The sequence below is a fragment of the Anabrus simplex genome, chromosome 14, assembly GCF_040414725.1.
Source record: "Anabrus simplex isolate iqAnaSimp1 chromosome 14, ASM4041472v1, whole genome shotgun sequence".
Lineage (NCBI taxonomy): Eukaryota > Metazoa > Arthropoda > Insecta > Orthoptera > Tettigoniidae > Anabrus > Anabrus simplex.
In genome coordinates this window covers 60,808,860-60,831,738 of record NC_090278.1, presented here as the reverse complement: position 1 = coordinate 60,831,738, position 22,879 = coordinate 60,808,860, and the positions used below count along the sequence as shown (strand labels likewise).

At 43.2% G+C, this 22,879-nt stretch overlaps 1 protein-coding gene across 1 annotated transcript in view; it reads left to right on the top strand.

The window, feature by feature from the left end:
* The first annotated feature begins 3,021 nt into the window (after positions 1–3,021).
* The window catches only part of dlp (dally-like), a 455,986-nt gene continuing 436,128 nt past the window's right edge, over positions 3,022–22,879 (top strand). Inside the window, exon 1 of the mRNA XM_067157659.2 lies at positions 3,022–3,530. Coding sequence (XP_067013760.1) covers positions 3,320–3,530 — 211 coding nt within the window. The 5' untranslated portion in view covers positions 3,022–3,319. The remainder of the gene's footprint in view (positions 3,531–22,879) is intronic.

Here is a 22,879-nt window from a genome sequence, read left to right as displayed (position 1 = left end):
ACAAAGTGGTGGGGGCGGGGGCGACTGCCTTCTCACCCCCCGCCCCATTAGCGGCTATTAGGAATTAGAAGTGGGGGGAGGGGGTGCACAGAAATATCCGGGCGAGTTGGCCGTGTGGTTAGGAGCGCGCGGCTGTGAGCTTGCATCCGGGAGATAGTAGGTTCGAATCCCACTGTCGGCAGCCCTGAAAATGGTTTTCCGTGGTTTCCCATTTTCACACCAGGCAAATGCTGGGGCTGTACCTTAATTAAGGCCACGGTCGCTTCCTTCCAACTCCTAGGCCTTTCCTATCCCATCGTCGCCATAAGACCTATCTGTGTCGGTGCAACGTAAAGCCACTAGCAACAAACAACAGAAATTTATAGAAAACAATCAAGTACAGGCTGGGGATAGAAAACTAAATTGAAACAAAGTAGCTACAAAATGGTACTTTTTTAATGCTGACTGAGCGAATTTCGACGGAGAAGTAAAAGTTGACAGTTTACCAACTTAAATGTGGCTGTAACAGTTTTTGAGATTTTTATTCAATATTAAAAAATAAAAAACTTTTCCCAAAGGAACAATTCAGAAGTGTCTGTTCAAAAGTTGCTATTTCCACTTCGAAAAAATAAATCAGTATTTTGTCCACATTGCATCTATCCAATATGAGCATCCCAGACCAGGGAGAAGTAATTCCTTAAAAGTAGTACCATACCCGATCATGGATACGTTCCATGTGGCTTTTATTTTCGGTTTACCGGGCGAGTTGGCCGTGCGCGTAGAGGCGCGCGGCTGTGAGCTTGCATCCGGGAGATAGTAGGTTCGAATCCCACTATCGGCAGCCCTGAAGATGGTTTTCCGTGGTTTCCCATTTTCACACCAGGCAAATGCTGGGGCTGTACCTTAATTAAGGCCACGGCCGCTTCCTTCCAACTCCTAGGCCTTTCCTATCCCATCGTCGCCATAAGACCTATCTGTGTCGGTGCGACGTAAAGCCCCTAGCAAAAAAAAAATATTTTCGGTTTCTTGCGCTTTTCCTACAACGTTCTTAAAGTAGAAATAGCACATTTTGAATAAACACTCCTCAATTACACATGTGCGCAACTAAGATTTTGTGCCATCAGGTATTAATCGCGCTTCTACAGGCTGCTGCATGTGTCTTCACTACTTGCTGTGGCGCTGACAAATCGGTTAGCTGCGTCGAATGGCATTTTGTGCGTATTTCCGCTAAGTATTTTCTTTATACTAAAGATAAAGAAAAAATTGTGTATTAAATAACAAGATTTGTACAAATTGTTCTTTTTTAATAATGCCTAGTTTTAGGTGGCTGAAATGGAATGTTGTTGTTTGAGTCATCAGTCCATAGACTGGTTTGATGCAGCTCTCCATGCCACCCTATCTTGTGCTAACCTTTTTATTTCTACGTAACTATTGCATCCTACATCTGCTCTAATCTGCTTGTCATATCCATACCTTGGTCTACCCCTACCGTTCTTACTACCTACACTTCCTTCAAAAACCAACTGAACAAGTCCTGGGTGTCTTAAGATGTGTCCTATCATTCTATCTCTTCTTCTCGTTAAATTTAGCCAAATCGATCTTTTCTCACCAGTTCGATTCAGTATCTCTTCATTCGTGATTCGATCTATCCATCTCACCTTCAGCATTCTTCTGTAACACCACATTTCAAAAGCTTCTATTCTCTTTCTTTCTGAGCTAGTTATCGTCCATGTTTCACTTCCATACCAATGCCACGCTCCACACGAAAGTCTTCAAAAACATCTTTCTAATTCCGATATCAATGTTTGAAGTGAGCAAATTTCTTTTCTTAAGAAAGCTCTTCCTTGCTTGTGCTAGTCTGCATTTTATGTCCTCCTTACTTCTGCCATCGTTAGTTATTTTACTACCCAAGTAACAATATTCATCTACTTCCTTTAAGACTTCGTTTCCTAATCTAATATTTCCTACATCACCTGCCTTCGTTCGACTGCACTCCATTACTTTTGTTTTGGACTTATTTATTTGCATCTTGTACTCCTTACCCAAGACTTCATCCATACCATTCAGCAACTTCTCGAGATCTTCTGCAGTCTCAGATAATGGAATAAATATATTGTTTTCCACAAAGTGGGAGGCGACTGCCCCCCCCCCCCCCCCCCTAATCACCGCTACTGTCCCGCCCCTGCTAATCACCGCTACTGGATGTCGGCGGCAGCGCGCCGACCTCTCACCGCTGGGTTCTGTGGTTCAAATCCCGGTCACTCCATGTGACATTTGTGCTAGACAAAGCGGAGGCGGGACAGATTTTTCTCCGGATACTCCGGTATTCCCTGTCATATTTCATTCCAGCAACACGCTCCAATATCGTTTCATCAGTCATTCATTAATTATTGCCCCATAGGAGTGCGACAGGCTTCGGCAGTCGGCACAATTCCTATCCACAATTCCTGACCCGGTTGAATGACAGGAAACACGCTGTGGATTTTCCTTCATTAATAATGAAGTTGCCAGATAATTTTGTGCCATGTACAATGTGCTTTTTTTTTCTTTTTTCTCTATTTGCTTTACGTCTCATCGACACAGGCTAGGAATGGGAAGGAAGCGGCCATGGCCTTAATTAAGGTACAGCCTGAAAATGGGAAACCACGGAAAACCATCTTCAGGGCTGCCGACAGTGGGATTCGAACCCACTATCTCCTGGATGCGAGCTCACGGCTGCGCGCCCCTAACCGCTCGGCCAACTCGCCCGGTAATGTACATTTTTATCCGCTAAGTTGCAATTAAAATGAAAACATTATAAACGCTTGATCTACGATAAAACAGCAAATTAGTGATTAGCTGTCCGTCAACCGGAAACAAAAACCTTGGTTACCATGGAGATACCGGAAATCCACAGCGAAGTTGTTGCGGTCTACTGGGAAAGCTTCACCTTCCACAGTTAACCACCAGGTAGCGAGGGCTCATCTTTCTGGGCGGCTGCGGCTGGCCTGCGCTTTGTATGCTATCGACTGTCAGTTGTCATGCGCGCTTCGTAGGGTGGGGATCTGGTCTAGCGAGCGAGGGAGCGAGCGAGAGAGAAAGAGAGAGACAGACTGGTTGGCTGTCCGTGTACAAGAAGGGAACGAGGATGGGTGTTCTGTTGTGAATCTTTCTGTTAGCACGTTGCTTTCGCTCTGGACTAGCTTCTAACCGGTATTAAATTACCGGCAGATTGTTTACACATGTATACGAAACATAATAGGACTTGGTTTTATTCACCTTGACCCTAGTTTGGTTGATATTACTGCTAGAATTTCTGCCTTTCCGTATTATTTTTGAGTGTTTGACGGCTGGCTGGAGCATGGCTGGAGTAATGGGATGCAAATGTGTGGAGCACGGCTGGTCGCTGTGCAGGAGACAGAATGTTATGTGTATATTAATATGGACAATTTCGACATTAGCATTAGTTCATTGTTCTGTGACTGGCGTGGATATGAATTGTGCAAGTGTTAGGTATACATATCAAGAGAAAGGGATTACACCAGGTCAGGTTCCCAAGGATCCACTCAGAGGTAGGAAAAGTGTTCATTTTAATTTGCATTAATTTTAGATTTGATTAATATGTGAACTGTATCTAATTACTAAATAGCAATCACTCGTAGCTCACTGATATTATTTTTTCGTGTGTCATTACTGAGATATCTAATTGATTTTGAACTAGAGTGTAAATGATAACGATTGATTTTTTTCCTTTCTTGATATAAATATTTACGTTGAAAAGTAGAATTTATCACATGGTGTGGTATCGCGCGGGAGGGAGTCGAAGTCCTGCTAGCCGGCCGGCATTCCCTTGTCACTAGTTTCTCTCACCCACTCAGGACAGCGGCAGAGATTTTGTTTACCTTCTCTTTACCTTTTTCTTTACAGATTCCGCTGAATAGGTATAGTTTTTTTTTTTGTTTTTGTTTTTTTTAAAGGCAATATTTTGGTCCTAAAACAGGCTGTGCTGAAGATCTCAGTCTGCTCTCTTGAAGCTTGAAAAGGTGCAGCGAGCATAATAAGAAAATAACATTTCGTATGTCAGTAGAGAGAGAGAAAAAAAAAAAAAAAGTGAGGATTGAATGTCAGATTGGGAACACAGAACAGGAACAGGTGGATCATTTCAAGTATCTAGGGCGTAAATTCTCAAAGGATGGTAGGTAGTTCGTCAGCCCGGAGGTTGCTGGATCACCGGGTGAGTTGGCCGTGCGGTTAGGGACGCGCAGCTGTGAGTTTGCATCCAGGAGATAGTAGGTTCGAACCCCACTGTCGGCGGCCCTGAAGATGGTTTTCCGTGATTTCCCACTTTTACACCAGGCAAATGCTAGGGCTGTACCTTAATTAAGGCCACGGCCGCTTCCTTCCCACTCCTACACCTTCCTTATCCCATCGTCGCGGTAAGACCTATCTTTGTCGGTGCTACGTACAGCAAAATTGTTATATTACAGTTGTTTGGATCCCCAAATAACACCATAGAAGGCAATTTGAGTGACTTAGTTTGCCATTGCTTTCAATATACTACGTGAAATTAAATCAAAGTGCAGCATAGCCAGAGTGACCAGACGTCCCTTTTTTTTTTTTTTTTTTTTTTTTTTTTCGGAGATGTCCTATCATCTGTCCTTGGACCGGGAGGAATTTTCGTATTTTATTTGGCTCCACGGTTGGTTTATCTCTCGGACTCAGCGAGGGATCCCACCTCTGCCGCCTCAAGGGCAGTGTTGGAGCGTGGGACATTGGGTCGGGAATGAAATTGGGAAGGAGGACCACTTCATCGCCCAGGCGGTGGCCTCACCTGCTATGCTAAACAGGGGCCTTGGGGGATGGGCGGTTAGGTACCATCCTGGCATTTGCCCGGAGAAGAAGTGCGAAACCACGGAAAACCACTTCGAGGATGGCTGAGGCCCTTCTACTCAGTTGACCTCCCGAGGAGGAGTGAACCCCCGTTCCAGTCCTCGTACCACTTTTCAAATTTCGTGGCAGAACCGGGAATCGAACTTGGGCCTCTGTGGACAGCTAATGACACTAACCATTACACCCATATACCGGTATCTGTCGTATTCACGTCAAGTCTTAAAAGAACTCATCCGTTTAAAAATTCTGCCCTGAAGATGATTTTCCGTGGTTTCCCATTTTTCACACCAGGTACGCTTCCTTCCCACTCCTAGCCATTTCCCATCCCATCGTCGCCGTAAGACCTATCTGTGTCGGTGCGACATAAAGCCAAAAAACCTCAGTTGTTCACGCATACATTACCGGGAAAACAGCTAGCAAACTCCTAATTTCAGAGGTTTTCAGGTACCTGTAAGGCCCCAAAACAAGTAAGTTTTAGGCGTCTGAGTGTGGGAAAAGTGTACAAAATAGGTTCTTATTGTTTTAAAATAGGCGCAGTGAAATACTTCTGAGTAAAGCGTCCGTGTCTCAGGCGGCAGCGCGCCGGCCTCTCACCGCTGGATACCGTGGTTCAAATCCCGGTCACTCCATATGAGATTTGTGCTGGACAAAGCGGTGGCGGGACAGGTTTATCTCCGGGTACTCCGGTTTTCCCTGTCATCTGTCAGTCATTAATTATTTCCCCAGAGGAGTGCGACAGGCCTCGGCAGCCGGCACAATTCCTATCCTCACCGCAAGTTGGGGGCTTCATTCATCCCAGCTCTGACCCGGTCATTGACTGGAAAACAGGTTGTAGGTTTTCATTTCATTTTCAAATATATCTGAAGAAATACTGTACAAGTAGAAATAGAATAGCGTGCTTATATTTTTGAATTCTCCAAGTATAGCATGCTACATTTGTGTACAATAGTTTACGCCTGAACTCGCTATAATGGTAATAGCTAATCAACGCAACATCAAATTTAATCATGCATCTGGAAAACAGGTTGTAGGTTTCAATTTCATTTTCAAATACATCTGAAGAAATACTGTACAAGTATGAATAAAATAGCGTGCTTATATTTTTGGCCCGCCTCTGTGGTGTAGTGTTTCGTGTGATTGGCTGCCATCCCCGGAGGCTCGGGTTCGATTCCCGGCTCTGCCACGAAATTTGAAAAGTGGTACGAGGGCTGGAGCGGGGTCCACTCAGCCTCGTGAGGTGAACTGAGTAGAGGCGGGTTCGATTCCCACCTCAGCCATCCTGGAAGTTGTTTTCCGTGGTTTCCCACTTCTCCTCCAGGCAAATGCCGGGATGGTATCTAACTTCAGGCCACGGCCGCTTCCTTCCCTCTTCCTTGCCTATACCTTCCCATCTTCCCATCTTCCCATCTCCCTATAAGGCCCCAGTTCAGCATAGCAGGTGAGGCCGCCTGGGCGAGGTACTGGTCATTCTCCCCAGTTGTATCCCCCGACCCAAAGTCTGAAGCTCCAGGACACTGCCCTTGAGGCGGTAGAGGTGGGATCCCTCGCTAAGTCCGAGGGAAAAGCCAACCCTGGAGGGTAAACAGATTAAGAAAGAAGAAGCTTATATTTTTGAATTCTTAAAGTGTAAAATAGTTTACGTCCGAACTCGCTAAAAGTGGCAATAGCTAATCAATGTAACAACAAATTTAATCATCAATTATTGTAATTTTCACTGTCGTTTCTACCATAATTTTGTGTTCAGTAAATCACTAACATCATTTTCAATTGTTGTGGTGTAGATTTATACCTGGATACCTGGACATGATTAGTTTTAAATTCAGAGAATGATCTTTCAACATCTTCTGAAGTGACCCGAACGTACTAGAACAATGGAACCCTAACAGGATTAAATCCTTCTGGTAGATATGGGTACACTCATTCAAAATATCCGACACACTTTTTAATACTGTACTGTATACGCCGGATTTCTGTCAAGCACTCTTTGCAGTTTCTTCAAAACAATTTCAGCGACGTTACTTGCAGCTCTTTCATCCGGCACTCTGCTTTTGTAAACACCGATATTGATTCAGTAGACTGAGTTTTGAAGTGTTTTTTTAATAGTGTTTGCTAAGAATATGAAATTAGCATGAATATGTACCAGATCGTCTGTTAGTTGCTTCTCTTGTAATGCATCGTGGGCCATCTCAATACACTGCGAGTCATCTTTCGGGAAATTGTTGACGTTTTCTATACACTGGATATTCTCGCTAACAGCCTGTAACCATGTTCTGCCGGCCTCGCGGTGTAGGGGTAGCGTCCCTGCCCATTACCCGCAGGCCCCGACTTCGATTACCTGGATCAGAGAGCTGGTTTGAGGTACACTCAGCCTACGTGATTGCAATTGAGGAGCTATCTTACGGTGAGATAGCGGCCCCGGTGTAGAAAGCCAAGAATAACGGCCGAGAGGATTCGTCGTGCTTGACCACACGACACTTCGTAATTTTGTTGTTGTTGTTGTTGTTGTTGTTGTTGTTGTTGTTGTTGTAACCATGTACTCGGCCGTGTTAAAGTAGGTGCTGGAGGCAGGGGCAGATTTGGGCGATTACTACTTAATTTTGAAAATACTTCGTTGACTGAAGAAATTAAATCATTGAAATGAAATGGCGTACGGCTTTTAGTGCCGGGACTGTCCGAGGACAAGTTCAGCTCACCAGACGCAGGTCTTTTGATTTGACCCCCGTAGGCGACCTGCGCGTCGTAATGAGGATGAAGACGACACATACACCCAGTTCCCGTGCCAGCTGAATTAACCAATTAAGGTCAAAATTCCCGACCCTGCCGGAATCGAACCCGGGACCATTCATTCATTTTTGGGAACTGGTTGATAATTTCTTCTACTACTCGGTGTAGTGAATATGCGAGACAAGTATTCTCAGTCGATACTGTGTGCCGTTGACATTTCATTTATCAGAGCCGAAATTATATTAGAATCCATTTCATTTGCTGTTGGAATTTACTATGTACAATCCTTTGTTTAGCATAACGAAGCTGCGAAACTATCCAGTCGAATGTTGATTGAAAACCGTTAACTGTGACAGAAGTTAAATATATTGTCAGATAAAAGTCAGTTTTGTGAATGTTATCAGGATGACCCGAACGGGCCAAGGAAGAAGCGTACATGCGATCTCATTATCTGTGTCAGTTGGGATTGACGGTTATGCTTCAGGAAGAGTTGATAACACTACAGTGTTGTCTGAAATACATCGGCCGCAGAGTTTTACTGCAGCGATAAATGGTCGGATAATGACTGCTTTAAATCACACATGATTATTGTTTAAATGGTTATGATTTCCGGTCTCACACAGCTAAGCTCTCTCTTTCATGTAGTGTTATCAACTCTTCCACAGAATCTCTTTCCACCAGGGCCGAGCCCTCCTTACACCAACCAACTAAAGGAAGCAGAGTCCCGACTCCAGAAACAATTATTTTATCTGATAGAAATAACGGAAGACTCGTTCTAGAGAATAGAACTCAGTGAAGTAGAGTGGTGATGGTGATTATTATTTTACGAGGAAGTACAACAAGGCATCCTCTATATAACACTAATCAAAGAGAAAATGGAAGGTATCCGACACTTCGAAAAATTAAGGTATCAATCAAAGAAAGACAAGGGCCACGAAGGGCTTGAAAATGAAAGATTCCCTAGGCCTCGAATGCTCTAATACCGTCGGGGTCGGAAAAGAACAAGAATTGACGAATGCTGGTCGGATAGGATAGATGAAAGTGAGGAGCCTGGTACAAGTAGCAGCTAAGAGGAGGGTCGGGTCCCACAGGGCAGTATTATTGGACCTTCATATTTTCTTATGTATATAAATGATGAGAGTAATGAACTGGAATTGCAGATGAGATCTTTTGCTGTTGTCTTTATACTGTATAGAAAGAGCAGTAGGCCTAAATAAGTTACAGGACTGTGAGCGATTGAAAAAAGAGGTCGACATTGATGTGAGATACGCAGCAGACAATGGTATATGATTGTAAACGGTATGAAAAGTCAGGTTGTAAGTTTTACAAAGAGGAGAAGTCCTCTGTTTAGTTACTGTGTTGATGGGGTGATAATACCTCACAGGGATCACCGTAAATACTAATATGTTAATATAAAGCCGTATCTTCATTGGGGTAATCACATTATCGAGATCGTAAACCAAGGTTACAGATCTCTTTGTGTGGTTATATGATAGTATTCAGGGATTGTACTGTATAGTCCTAATACTGAAAGATGCGTTCTGACAGTTCTTAGAGGAAGGTCCGTTTACTGCCTGCGTGAGGAGTAGGGGGTTTGGTTGCCATGGACACGTGGGCGGACCTACTGCGGTTGCCACGTAGATAAGTCTGCTGAAAGGCATTGCAACCTAATACCGTCGGGGTCGAAAAATAACAAGAGTTGACCAAGGAGGGTCGGATAGTATAGATGAAAGCGGGGAGTCTGGCACAAGTAAATGGAAACAGCTAAGTGTCACTTGGTTGTCAACCCACGCTCCCATGTTGAGGGCTCCTGGGACCCCTTGTATTCGCCTCTTACAGCAGCTAGGGGATAGCGTGGGTGTTATCCTACCGCCCTCGCCCACAGGGGGATGGGGCGTTAGAGTACAGATGGTCGATGCGATCTAGCAGGCTGTGATATAAAGTATTGATGGATGGCCATGACTGAGACACATATGGGCCGGTTTCATCAACGTTGGTTAAACCTTAACACCGAGTTATACAGATTTAACTCTTAATTTGACTATTCATTTTCATCAAGGAGGGTTAATTTTAACTCTAGGTTAAAGCCGGAGTTAAGTTAACCCCTCCGGGTTAAACTGTTAACTCGAGGTTAAAAGCAAGATGGCCGCCGTAAATCATACGTTTCATGCAGAGTTGCTTTATTTAGATTTGTTAAATAGTGTTCGTAACAGAAATAGGATTAATTGCATTAAGGTTTTATACCACAGGGTCGTTTCATATGATGGTCGGAGACAACAAGGGTTATTTTTCTGTCAATTGATTATAATCAGTGATTCTAACCTCCAAATTCGTGATATAGTTGCAAGATGGTCTGTAGCATGGGCAATGCTATTAAATTCCACCGATTTTTTTCCTGTGTCCTTTTCTTTTAATTTTACACGGTCACTCTTCTTGCATTCTATAATGCTTTGGTACTAGGTGGCTAATTCAATTAGTGATGTTGTTTCTAAAGCAGAAACAATTCGTGCCCCTATTTCTCTTCCAAACTTCTTCCATTTTTCGATCACTGCAATTAGTTCTTCCATTGAACTATAGGTATTACCTACAGTTCAATGGTTCTATCACAATCACGGAAGAATAATATCTATCATGGAAATGAGGAAGAAAACGAAATATCGCGCAAAAAGTAAACAAAAGAACGGCGCAAAAAGTGTGTTCATAATCTCCGATTTTTAGTCACTGCCTCCTTGATTGATACGGCAGTTGTTTCCTGCGAGGGTTAATACGGTGTTAGTTAACCCTCTGCTGAAATAGCTTGATGAAAAGCGTGACTCGTAAGAATGAGTTAAAATGTTAACCTTAAGTTAATAAACCCCGGGTTAGAGTATATTTAACCCACGTTGATGAAACCAGGTCATATACGGCACTTTTATCAGCGAGACCTCATCTCATCATACTCTAGAGAAATTATTTCATTCGTGGTAGTTTCGTAGGGCCTGAGTCAGTTTCCCCCTTTTGATGTTCTGAATCCTACACGTGTCGACTCCAAATTCCGTACAGATTGTTCTTGAAACCGATTCGTTGGAAGCAAGTAATTTACTCTTTATCACTTTCATTTATTGAAAGAATATATTTATGATCATTTTATTCTCTTAAGCCAACGGCCGTAGCCGTGTTGAAACACCGGATCCCGTGAGATCTCCGAAGTTCAGCAAAATTGGGCGTGGTCAGGAGTTGGATGGGATGCCACGCGTTGTTGGTGGAGGGGGGGGGGGTAAGGGAATGGAGGAGCGGAAAGGAACTGGCCACCCTACCGCACGTAAACTCCGGCTCAGGAACACCTCTGCGGAGGTTTGGACCTGCCTTCGGGCAGAATAACCCTTACCTTACCTTACCTTACCTTACCTTACCTTACCTTACCTTACCTTACCTTATTCTCTTAAAGGGAAATTTGACGCCCATTTTTTAAGCTTCGTATTACCGTGTGATGTGTATTACGTAGTTATTATTATACAAGTTAAACCTGAACTAACGATGGCAGAAGTCAGGAGGACATACATTTCAGACTAGCATAAACAAAGAAGGCCTTTCTTAACAAAAGAAATTCGCTTACTTCGAACATTGATATAGGAATTAGAAAGATGTTTCTGCAGACTTTCGTCTGGAGCGTGGCATTGTATGGAAGAGAAACTTGGACTATATAACTAGCTCAGAAAGAAAGAGAATAGAAGTTTTTGAAATGTGGTGTTACAGAAGAATGCTGAAGCTGAGATGGATAGATCGAATCGCCAATGAGGAGATACTGAATCGAATTGGTGAGAGGAGTTCGATTTGGTTAAATTTGACGGGAAGAAGAGATAAAATGATAGGACACATTTTAAGACACCCAGGACTTGTGCAGTTGGTTATTGAAGGAAGTGTAGGCGATAAGAACGGTAGGGACAGACCAAGGTATGAATATGACAAGTAGATTAGAGCAGATGTAGGATACCGCAGGTATGTAGAAATGAAAAGATTAACACAGGCTAGGGTGGCATGGAGAGATGCATCAAACCAGTCTATGGACTGATGAATCAAACAACAACTACAACAGACCTGAACTTTCTGATATGCATGCGTGACCAGATATTGCCCGCCAATAATCTTTTTACACCAATGAACGCATACTGGAGTGAGTGAGCAGGCGATATTGCATCGTTTGTATACAAATACCTGCCATCTTCCATTTGCGGGCTATGTTTTGAAAAATTACGTTGTGTAACGAGTTCGTTTCACTAACCAGTGGTGAGTCGCATCAAACAAACTTTTTGTCAAGACGAAATATTTTCGACGAAATGGAAAGAATAGACTGTAGTAGCGCATGAAAAGTAAAAGTGCCATGTGACGTTCTTCGTATCGGTGTTTCCGATAACCGGAGTAAACAAATCGTCAGTGAACAGATGGAGAGCGTACAGGTGACTCCAGGCGAAGGCACTCCACCAGTAATGCAGGTAGGCCTAGATAGGTGTATAAGAGGGTGGTGGTTGTTGTTTTAAGAGGAAGTACAGCTGTGCAGACATCCTCTATTAAAACTAATAAGAGGGGGAACGTGGAAGGGGTCTGACACTTCGAAAATTTAAGATATCGGCCAAAGGAAGACAAGGGCCACGAATAGCGAGAAAATGAAAGTCCCTAGGTCTCGCAACCTAATAACGTCGGGGTCGGAAAAGAAGAAGAGTTGATTAAGACAAGTCGGATAGGATAGATGAAAGTGAGAAGCATGGTGCAAGTAAGTGGACTGGGCGAATTGGCCGTGCAGTTAGTGGCGTGCAGCTGTGAGCTTGCATCCGGGAGATAGTGGGTTCGAACCCCACTGTCGGCAGCCCTGAAGATGATTTTCTTTGGCATCCCGTTTTCATATCAGGCAAATGCTGGGGCTGTACCTTAATTAAGTCCACGGCCGCTTCCTTCCCACTCCTAGCCCTTTCCTATCCCATCGTCGCCATAAGACCTGTTTATCAGTGCGATGTAAAGCAAGTCGTAAAAAAACAAAAAAAACAAGTGGAAGCAATGCTGGGACTCAGCTAAGTGCTCCATGGTCGCCAACCCACGCTCCCAAGTTCAGAGCCCCTGGGGCCTCTTTAGTTGCCTCTTACGACAGGCAGGGGATACCGCCCCCCACCCACAAGGGGAACAACTTAGCAAACATCCTCTATTAACACTAATAAGAGGGAAAACGTGGAAGGGATCCGACATTCGAAAGATGAAGATATCGGCCAAAGAAAGACACGGGCCAAAAAGAGCATGAAAACGAAAGACTCGCAACCTACGGGTCGAAAAGAACTAGAGTTGCCAAAGGGAGGTCGGATAGGATATATGAAAGTGAGAAGCATGGTGCAAGTAACTGGAAGCAATGTCAGGACTCAACTAAGAGCCCATTGGTCGCCAAACCACGCTCCCAAGTTGATGCTTGTTGTTTAAAGGGGCCTAACATCTAGGTCATCATTCCTTCTTGAGAAGGAAGGAAAGGAGAATGTGGGTACGACAATATTTGAATAGAAGGTTTGGATTTAAAAACTTTCTGAGAATATCTGAGCATGATTTTAATGTAGCTTTTCTATACGAACTTTGCCGAAGCCATGCCGATACTACACGAACAATGAATTGATTAACATGTTTTCCAATCCCAGCGAAAACCCCTTAACACATTAAATATGTTAACTTCGACATACAGTATCAAGTTAACATGTTAGGTCAACTATGAACCAAATGTTCGTATACACGTCAATTTCAATATGTTATTTTTAACATGTTGTTATATTGTTAATCGGTGGAGAGTCCGGCTCCATGGCTAAATGGTTAGCGTACTGGCCTTTGGTCACAGGGGTACCGGATTCGATTCCGCAGGGTCAGGGATTTTAACCATCATAGGTTAATTCTACTGGCACGGGGGCTGGGTGCATGTGTCGTCTTCGTCATCATTCCATCCTCATCACGACGTGCAGGTTGCCCACGGGCGCCGAATCGAAAGACCTGCACCTGGCGAGCCGAACGTGTCCTCGGACACTCTCAACACTAAAAGCCATACGCCATTTCATTTTATTTATCGGTGGAGACCTGGTCTTAGATGAGTTTCCTTTCTGTGGTCCCAGACCAGTGAAGTAGCCTATAAGGAGATACGTCTTCACATAGGTTTTGTCCTAATGACCTGAAGGAGTCGTCTTTATTGCATTCATAATCAGTATAATGCAGTTGACTTACTCGAGCCCATTAAGCAACAACTACGAACATGTTCACATCCATTCTCCATTTATAAACTAAAGTTGGAATATGTCGTAATAAGTGAGGGACTATTGAGTGAAAACTACCGAATTATTCGATAGTCGTCAACTACCGTTACAACCAATTGTATCCGTTTGCATTCGGATTGCAAATTGCAATTGTTTCCCCTTGTCGGCGCTGAGATCGGCCTCCTCTTTCCCCATGGAGTAAAGTCATTGTTAATAGCAAACTCTATACTATTTGGCATGATCCCCTTGACGATGTAAACATAAACTAATGAAAAAATCCACAGCCTGTTTCCAGTTATCCGACCGGGCGAGGATAGGAATTGTGCAAGCTGCCGAAGCCTGCCGCACTCCTCTGAGGTAATGATTAATGAATGACAAATGAAATAATATTGGAGAGTGTTGCTGGAATGAATTATAACAGGAAAATCCGGAGTACCCGGAGGAAAACCTGTTCCGCCTCCGCTTTGTCGAGCACAAATCTCACATGGAGTAACCGGGATTTGAACCACGGAACCAGCAGTGAGAGGGGTTGTGTCCCATTTGCGATCACTCCCATTACAGTAGAAAAAAGAATGAGAAGAAAGACCAGTTCGTGTCCCATTTGCGATCACTGTAAAATTATCAGCAGCCTATCAAGGGTTTTCCAACGTCCATGCAGAAGAGGGACTGCTAATTAGGGCATACTCCACGCAACCGTGTGATGTGGATTCTTCCAAAACGTCCCCTCTCTCTTGAACGTTTTTTGAGGTAATATTATTAGTCTACGTTTTTTTAACATACTGTAATAATTCCAGCTGTAGACATCCATCGTTAATGTAGCTTTTATTATCTGCGTGCTTACTTACGACATGCAGGTCATTGAGACGAAGAGAGGCAAGCCTTGTGCTTTACCTTATGGAAACTCTTACAGAAATTGACGGAAAGGTCAGGGATGTATGGTAACATGGGTGTTTTTCTTTTTACCGTTGGCTTTACGTTGCACCAACACAAAGATGTCTTATGGCGACAATGGGACAGGAAAGAGCTAGGAGTGGGAAGGAAGTGGCCGTAGCCTTAGTTAAGGCACACTTTCTTGTTGTGAAAATAGGAAACCACGGAAAACCATCGTCAGGGGTGCCGACAATGGGGTTCGAACCCACTATTTCCCGAATGCAATCTCATCTTTCCGCGCTATCATTATAGAATCATAATTCCTTCAACTTATTTTAATCTAGTTTCTTAATATTAAGTTCTGGAATCTTGTGCATCTAATCCGAGCGTGCAGACAAAAATTATCATTTTATTTATATAGGTCAAAGTAGGTTGAGTGGCTGCGCGTGTTAACGCGCTACCGCTATTGAGCCAAGCTCTGAATTCGGGATATGTGTGGGTTCAAACCCCACTGTCGGCTGTTCTCAGATTGGTTTTGTGTGGTTTAATATTTTTACTTCCAGGAAAATGCCGGTACAGTTCCTATCCACAGGCCAGAGCTGGGTCCTCCCACCCCCTTACCCAATTTCATTCACCATAACACATTTCAACTTCATTAGCTCCTCAACTGAGTTGACAGGACGGGCATCCGGCCGTAGAAACATGCCGTATAAATTAATTTCATCTCATCCCCGACTCAGTATCAAGAAACGAGAGTAAGGGATAGACATACATACAGATAGATGAAAGCAGGCAGATTATATTTTGAGCAGCTGTTTATTTAATGTGTCAGTATGAATATTTGAACAGTTAGAGCATTATTTAAGCAGTAATTTACCAGGCAAGTTGGCCGTGCGGTTAGGAGCGCGCAGCTGTGAGCTCGCATCCGGGAGCCCTGAAGGTGGTTTTCCGTGGTTTCCCATTTTCATACCAGGAAAATGCTGGGGCTGTACCTTAATTAAGGCCACGGACGCTTCCTTCCCATTCCCAGGCCTTTCCTGTCCCATCGTCGCCATAAGACCTATGTGTCGGTGCGACGTAAAACAAATAGCAAAAAAAAAAAAAAAAAAAAAAGCAGTAATTTAATAGTGTCCCCTACTGTATAAGAAAGTGTAAGTTAACTGCTAAGTTTGAAATGAGCTATAATTTCTCAAAAAAAAAGGGTAGCACTCTCGAAGAAGCAAAGTGTTACAGCAAAATTCTTTGTTTTGAAATTGGAAAGTGTAAAATTAAACGGTTTTAATATGCCCATCTTTTGACCTACTTCTTAAAACTCATTTAACCGCCTTTACACCCACAAACCATCTGGTAACACTTTATATTCTGTCAGTCCCGGCATTAACGCATCAGTCTCAAACGGTAAATATAAGTAATTTAATGAGTTTCAACATACGATTCGTAAAAACCTAGTATGTAGTTTCGCCATTTATTTGAGGGAAGTCTTCCTGAACCAGTCCTTCAGCAGGGAATTCCCTCACAGCAACCTGACTGTATGTCACTGATAAGAGTGATCATAAATGGGACAATGCTTCACCTCTCAAAAATAAACTATTCTTGTAATCTATCTGAGTGATCGCAAATGAGACTGATCGCAAATGGGACGACACCGTGAGAGGCTGTCGCCTGAGCCACGGAGGCTTCTAAACATAAACTAATAAAGTGCATAATATGTTCGGACTTATTTCCTCCTGGCAGACTCTGACTCAAATTTATATAATGATCAATGACATTTTATTATTGTGCACTTTTTCAGTAGTTTTTATAAATACTTTCCATGTACTAACCATGAATCTCTAGTGATTGAACCATAGCCTTAACTGAATGGAATGATTTTAAATGAATATAGGCAGTATTGCTTGATGCTAGGAAAATATGTTGTCTTTTCATTTAGTTTAATTTGCTGTATTCACATTACAATAAGGTGTAAACGTAACATTAATCTGAAATTAACGAACATTTATTTTATGAACAGACGATCATACACTCATTAACTTGTGCTTAGGGATGGTGGTGGTGGTGGTGATTATTGTTTTAAGAGGAAGTACAACTAGGCAACCATCCTCTATATAACACTAATCAGAGTGAAAAATGGAAGGGATCCGACACTTCGAACAATGAAGATATCGGCCAAAGGAAGACAAGGGCCACGAAGGGCGTGAAAATGAAAGACTCCCTAGCCCTCGCAAACCTAATAGCGTCGGGGTCGGAAAAGAACAAGAATTGACCAAGGGAGGTCGGATAGGATAGATGAAAGTGAGGAGCCTGGCACAAGTAAGTGGAAGCAATGCCAGGACTCAGCTGAGGGCCCCGTGGTCGCCAACCCACGCTCCAAAGTTCAGAGCCCCTGGGGCCTTGTGCTTAGGGACACAAAAATGCATTTTATTTAAAATGAAACATAATGAGCACAATTAGGCCTACTTTAATTGGGAATTTTTATCTTATTTTATAGACCAGCGTATTTCATTTTCCAATCACTTCACTCGAATATTGTGTAATGTTTTGTTACTAGTGTCTACATTACCGCTTATATCACGGCCAACAAAACAAAAATGCCTTACAAAAATCGTTAGTATTATACAACAATTCACGTTTCAACATTCGGTCTTGGTAGTTATTAGCAAATTATTTCTTCTTCTTCTTAATCTGTTTACCCTCCAGGGTCGGTTTTTCCCTCGGACTCAGCGAGGGATCCCACCTTTACCGCCTCAAGGGCAGTGTCCTGGAGCTTCAGACTTTGGGTCGGGGGATACAACTGGGGAGAATGACCAGTACCTCGCCCAGGCGGCCTCATCTGCTATGCTCAACAGGGGCCTTGTGGAGGGATGGGAAAATTGGATGGGACAGGCAAGGAAGAGGGAAGGAAGCGGCCGTGGTCTTAATTAGGTACCATCCCGGCATTCGCCTGGAGGAGAAGTGGGAAACCACGGAAAACCACTTCTAGGATGGCTGAGGTGGGAATCGAACCCACCTCTACTCAGTTGACCTCGCGAGGCTGAGTGGACCCAGTTCCAGCCCTCGTACCACTTTTCAAAAATTTCGTGGCAGAGCCGGGAATTGAACCCAGACCTCTGGGGGTGGCAGCTAATTACACTAACCACTACACCACAGAGGCGGACAGCAAATTATTTACTACTAGTTAATGGCAGTCGAGCACTACTACTTTCTAAACAAATTCATTGGATACTCACGCTTCACAAACTGTACTCTACCTATAGTTTAAAACAATTCGATATTCCCATGACTACTCTTTTTATTTGATGTGATTAGATTATTTATTTTGGTAACGCTGTGGTTAGGTGTTGTAGAAGGCCATGCATAAATTCTATTGCAGAGAAATCCTGTGCCACCAACCTCATGGGATTAATCAGCCGTGCTCTTCATTTGTTTACGGCCCATTTCTCTCAGGGGTTTTATTGGTCCTAATAACTTCCGGACAATGAACTGACTTTATGACGATGCTGCTAATAACGTTTTTAAATTCCCCATTGTAGAGAGTAATTGCTACGCCCCTGTTTCTTCCCATTCGTGGCGATGACAGTCGCGTACGGTTTTATGTCCGCCCCGGTTAATGCCTCCGTGTTGTGTCTGCCAGCGGGGTGGAGTTCGGTAACCTCCGATTCTTTCTTAAAGACATGATTTTTTTTACATAATTAAACATGTGTTGTTGTTTGTGTCATAAGTTCATAGACTGGTGTGATGCAGCTCTCCCACGTTATCCTGAACCTTTTCATTTCTACGTGTCTACTACATCCTACATCTGTTCTAATCTGTTTGTTACATTCATATATCTTGGTCTTCCCTTGCCGTTTTTACCGCCTGCACTTCCCTCAAAAACCAACTGCACAAGTCCTGGGTGTCTTAAGATGTGTCCTGTCATTCTGTCTCTTCTTCTGGCCAAATTTCACCAAATCGTTTTCATCTCACCATTTTGTTTCAGTCCCCCTTCATTCATGACTTTACCGAGCTCGATAGCTGCAGTCGCTTAAGTGAGGCCAGTATCCAGTATTCGGGAGATAGTAGGTTCGAACCCCACTGTCGGCAGCCCTGAAGGTGGTTTTCCGTGGTTTCCCATTTTCAAACCAGGCAAATGCTGGGGATGTACCTTAATTAAGACCACGGCCGCTTCCTTCCCACTCCTAGCCCTTTCCTGTCCCATCGTCGCCATAAGACCTATCTTTGTCGGTGCGACGTAAAGCAGCTAGCATTCATGACTCGATCTACCCATCTCACCGTCAGCATTTTTCTGAAACATCACATTTCAAAAGTTTATATTATCTTTCTTTCTGAGCTAGTTATGTATGGTCCGTGCTTCACTTCCATAGTCCAGCTCCATGGCTAAATGGTTAATGTGCTGGCCTTTGGTCACTGGGGTTCTGGGTTCGATTCCCGGCAGGGTCGAGAGTTTTAACCATAATTGGTTAATTCCGCTGGGTGTATGTGTCGTCTTTATCATCATTTCATGTTCATCACGACGCGCAGGTCGCCTACGGGAGTCAGATCGAAAGACCTGCGTCTGGCGAGCCGAACTTGTCCTCGGATATTTCCGGCACTAAAAGCTACACGCCATTTCATTTCATTTTTCTCTTCCATACAATGCCGCACACCGGGCGAGTTGGCCGTGCGGTTAGGGGCACGCAGCTATGAGCTCGCATCCGGGAGATAGTGGGTTCAAATCCCACTGCCGGCAGCCCTGAAGATGGTTTTTCGTGGTTTCCCATTTTCACACCTTAATTAAGGCCACGGCCGCTTCCTTCCCATTCCTAGGCCTTTCCTGTCCCATTGTCGCCATAAGACGAAAGTCTTCAAAAACATCTTTCTAATTCCTATATCTATGTTTGAAATGAGCAAATTTCTTTTCTTAAGGAAGGCCTCCATTGCTTGTGCAAGTCTGCATTTTATGTCCTCCTTACTTTTGCCATCGGTAGTTATTCTGCTAGCCAAGTAACAATATCCATCAATTTCTTTTATGACTTCATTTCCTAATCTAATATTTCCTGCATCACCTGACTTCATTTGACTGCACTCCATTACTTGTCTTTTAGATTTAATTATGTTCATCTTATACTCCTTCTCCAAGGCTGTGTCCATACCGTTCAGCAATGAAATAACAGATAAAATAACAGTATCATCGACAAATCTCAGAGCCAAGTAACAATATGCATCAATTTCTTATGATCTGATTTACCGATGTTGAGATTATCTAGAGGGCCTGCAGGACAAAATTCCGTTACCTCAACGTTATCTCTCTACATCTTAGCATATTCGATCCTGGCATATTCAATTTTTATTTTTTTATTATTATTTTTTTTTTTTTACTTTGACGGCCTAGGGAGTAATACGCAATATGGCGGCTATTAGTAACCTGGCCAGACCTAGGGATTTTTCGGCCGCTTCCTTCCTATTCTTAGACCTTTCCTGTCCCATCGTCGTCATAAGACCTATTTGTGTCGGTGGAACGTAAAGCAAAAAAAAAGTTTTATGAAATTAATGTGTGCACATTTCCTGACTTATTATGACATACAGAACTGAGGAATAATAATAATATGCCTACTGTTCTTCTCTGCATGCATTTTGTTCTGGAATTTCGTCCCCCTCTATATGTTCTTTTACATGTTAGTAAACTATCTGTTACGAGACTGACATATTTGATTGGATTGTGATTCCTTTTCCAAATTCCTCTCCGATTTCCTTTACCTCCAGCTCTGTGTAAACATTGTAAAGGAGAGGGGACAAACTGCAACCTTTTCTCACTTCTTTCTGGATTGCTGCTTCTTTTTCGTAGCCTTCAATTCTTATCACTGCAGATTGATTTTTGTACAAATTGTAGATAATTCTTCTTCTCGGTATCTAAGTGGTGGAAGTGATTATTGTTTTAAGAGGAAGTACAACTGGGCAACCATCCTCTATATAACACAAATTAGAGGGATCCGACACTTCCAGATATGAAGGTATCGATCAGAGAAATACAAGGGCCACGGAGGGCGTGAAAATGAAAGACTCCATAGATCTCAGGAACGGTGGTGATTGGTGATAATATTTTTTTAAAGACGAAGCACAACTCCGCAACCATCATCTATATAACACTAATTAGAGGGATCCGACACTTCGAATGAAAATGAAGGTTTCGACCAAGGAAAGCCAACGGCCGTAGTCGTGTTGAAACACCGGATCTCGTGAGATCTCCGAAGTTAAGCAACATTGGGCGTGGTCAAGATTTGGATGGGTTGCCACGCGCTGTTGGTGGGGGTAAGGGAATGGAGGAGCGGAAAGGAACTAGCCGCCCTACCGTATGTAAATTCCGGCCAGGCACACCTTTGCGGAGGTTCGGACCTGCCTTCGGGCAGAATACACCCTTACCTTACCTTACCGACCAAGGAAAGACCAGAGCCACGAAGCGCGTGAAAATGAAAAACTCCCTATGCCTCGAATTCTTTAATACCGTCGGGATAGATGAAAGTGAGGAGCCTGGCACAAGCAATTGGAGCAATGCCAGGAATCAGCTAAGGGCGCCGTGGTCGCCAACCCACGCTCCCAAGTTAAGAATCCCTGGGGCTCCTTTTAGTCGTCTCTTACGTTAGGCAGGGGATATCGTTGGTGTTATTCTACCGCCCCCACCCACAGTGGGGGTTGTGAATATGTGATACCAAGATTACATGTTTCATTCATTTTAAAAATATATTAGATATGTCTTTTGAGTTTTTGCCAGTCAGGTCGTAGACAAATGAACATACCAAGGTAGTGAAGGATCGTTTGTAAAGCGAACCAACATGTATGTCGCTGGATATTTTGAGAACGTAACGAAGTCTTTACTAGAGAGCAATGCTTATCATCACATGTTATAGGCTCTCTCGACTCCACATAGCTCCGGTTTCTTGCCCCGAAGCGCCGTGACGTCACATGTTGACTGGCGATCATTACATGGAGGTTAATTGTAATTACATATCGTGCAGCTTGTTGTAATGGGCAAATAATTACGAAGTCCACTTGTTCTTGTCTCTTAATCTCTCGCGATTAAACTGGTCTTATTGCTCCCGCAGTAATGATACATTTCTTGAACCTATTTTTGATCTTCATTTCCTTTGCATGCTTTCAAATAATCTGGGGTTTTCTTTCTCGTGTTCTACGGCTGTTATCTCGTGAGGTTCAGTGGCGTCATTGATTTGGTCCTTAATTATTCTGTCTTGTCTTAACTTACAAGCATAGATGTGAATGTTTTCTTGCTTACTTGTTTCAGCATGGATGATTTGGCCTAGAGGTTCACCTGTAATCAGTGTCATCAATTTCGCGACACTATTGTAACCATGGTAACGATTATTACTAGAGAAATATATACCACCGCCGTCTCGCGAGACGGCGGTGATATATACATACATACTTTGCTACATTACGACTATGAATTCTCTACGTCACAGCGCTTCAGTATGTCTTTTGTTTATATAGCACTTTTGTGTGAGCGTGAAGTCTTTGCTCACTGAACTTCTTTGAACTTCTATGAACTTCTATGCTTTGCTTGATGTTACTTGCTGGGGCAAGTTGTTGACTTGTGCTCATAACTCATTCTTCTTCTTGAGGCGCCTTCTCCTAGCGGAGGTTGGCGGTCCACATAGCCAGCTCTGGACGTGATGTTGCAGCATGGAAAGCATCTTCTGAAGTGCAGTTGTGCCATCTTCGGATGTCCTTCAGCCATGGATTCTTCCTCCTGCCAACAGACTTTTTCCCCTGTATTTTACCTTCAATGATGAGTTGTAATAGCTGGTACTTCTCGCCTCTCATAATGTGACCTAGATATTGGGTTTTTCTTTTTTTAACAGTAAGTAATAGTTCTTTTTGTTTCTTCATGCAATGAAGGACTTCGTCATTTGAAATTTTCAGCACCCACGGTATTCGGAGTAGGCGGCGATATAGATACGTTTCAAAAGCATCAGTTCTTTTTTCTAGATTTTGGTCAAGGGTCCAGCTTTCACATCCAATTTTGTAAATAGCTGTTTCATGCTAAAAAATTGCCTTCTGGCCTGTTCTATTCTAGATTTTATCTCCCTCTTGGAATCACATTCCTCATCTAGCACAGTACCCAAGTATTTGAAGGATGATACTTGTTCAATCTTACTGCCGTTTATTGACAGGGTTGCTGGAATTTTTCTTTTAGA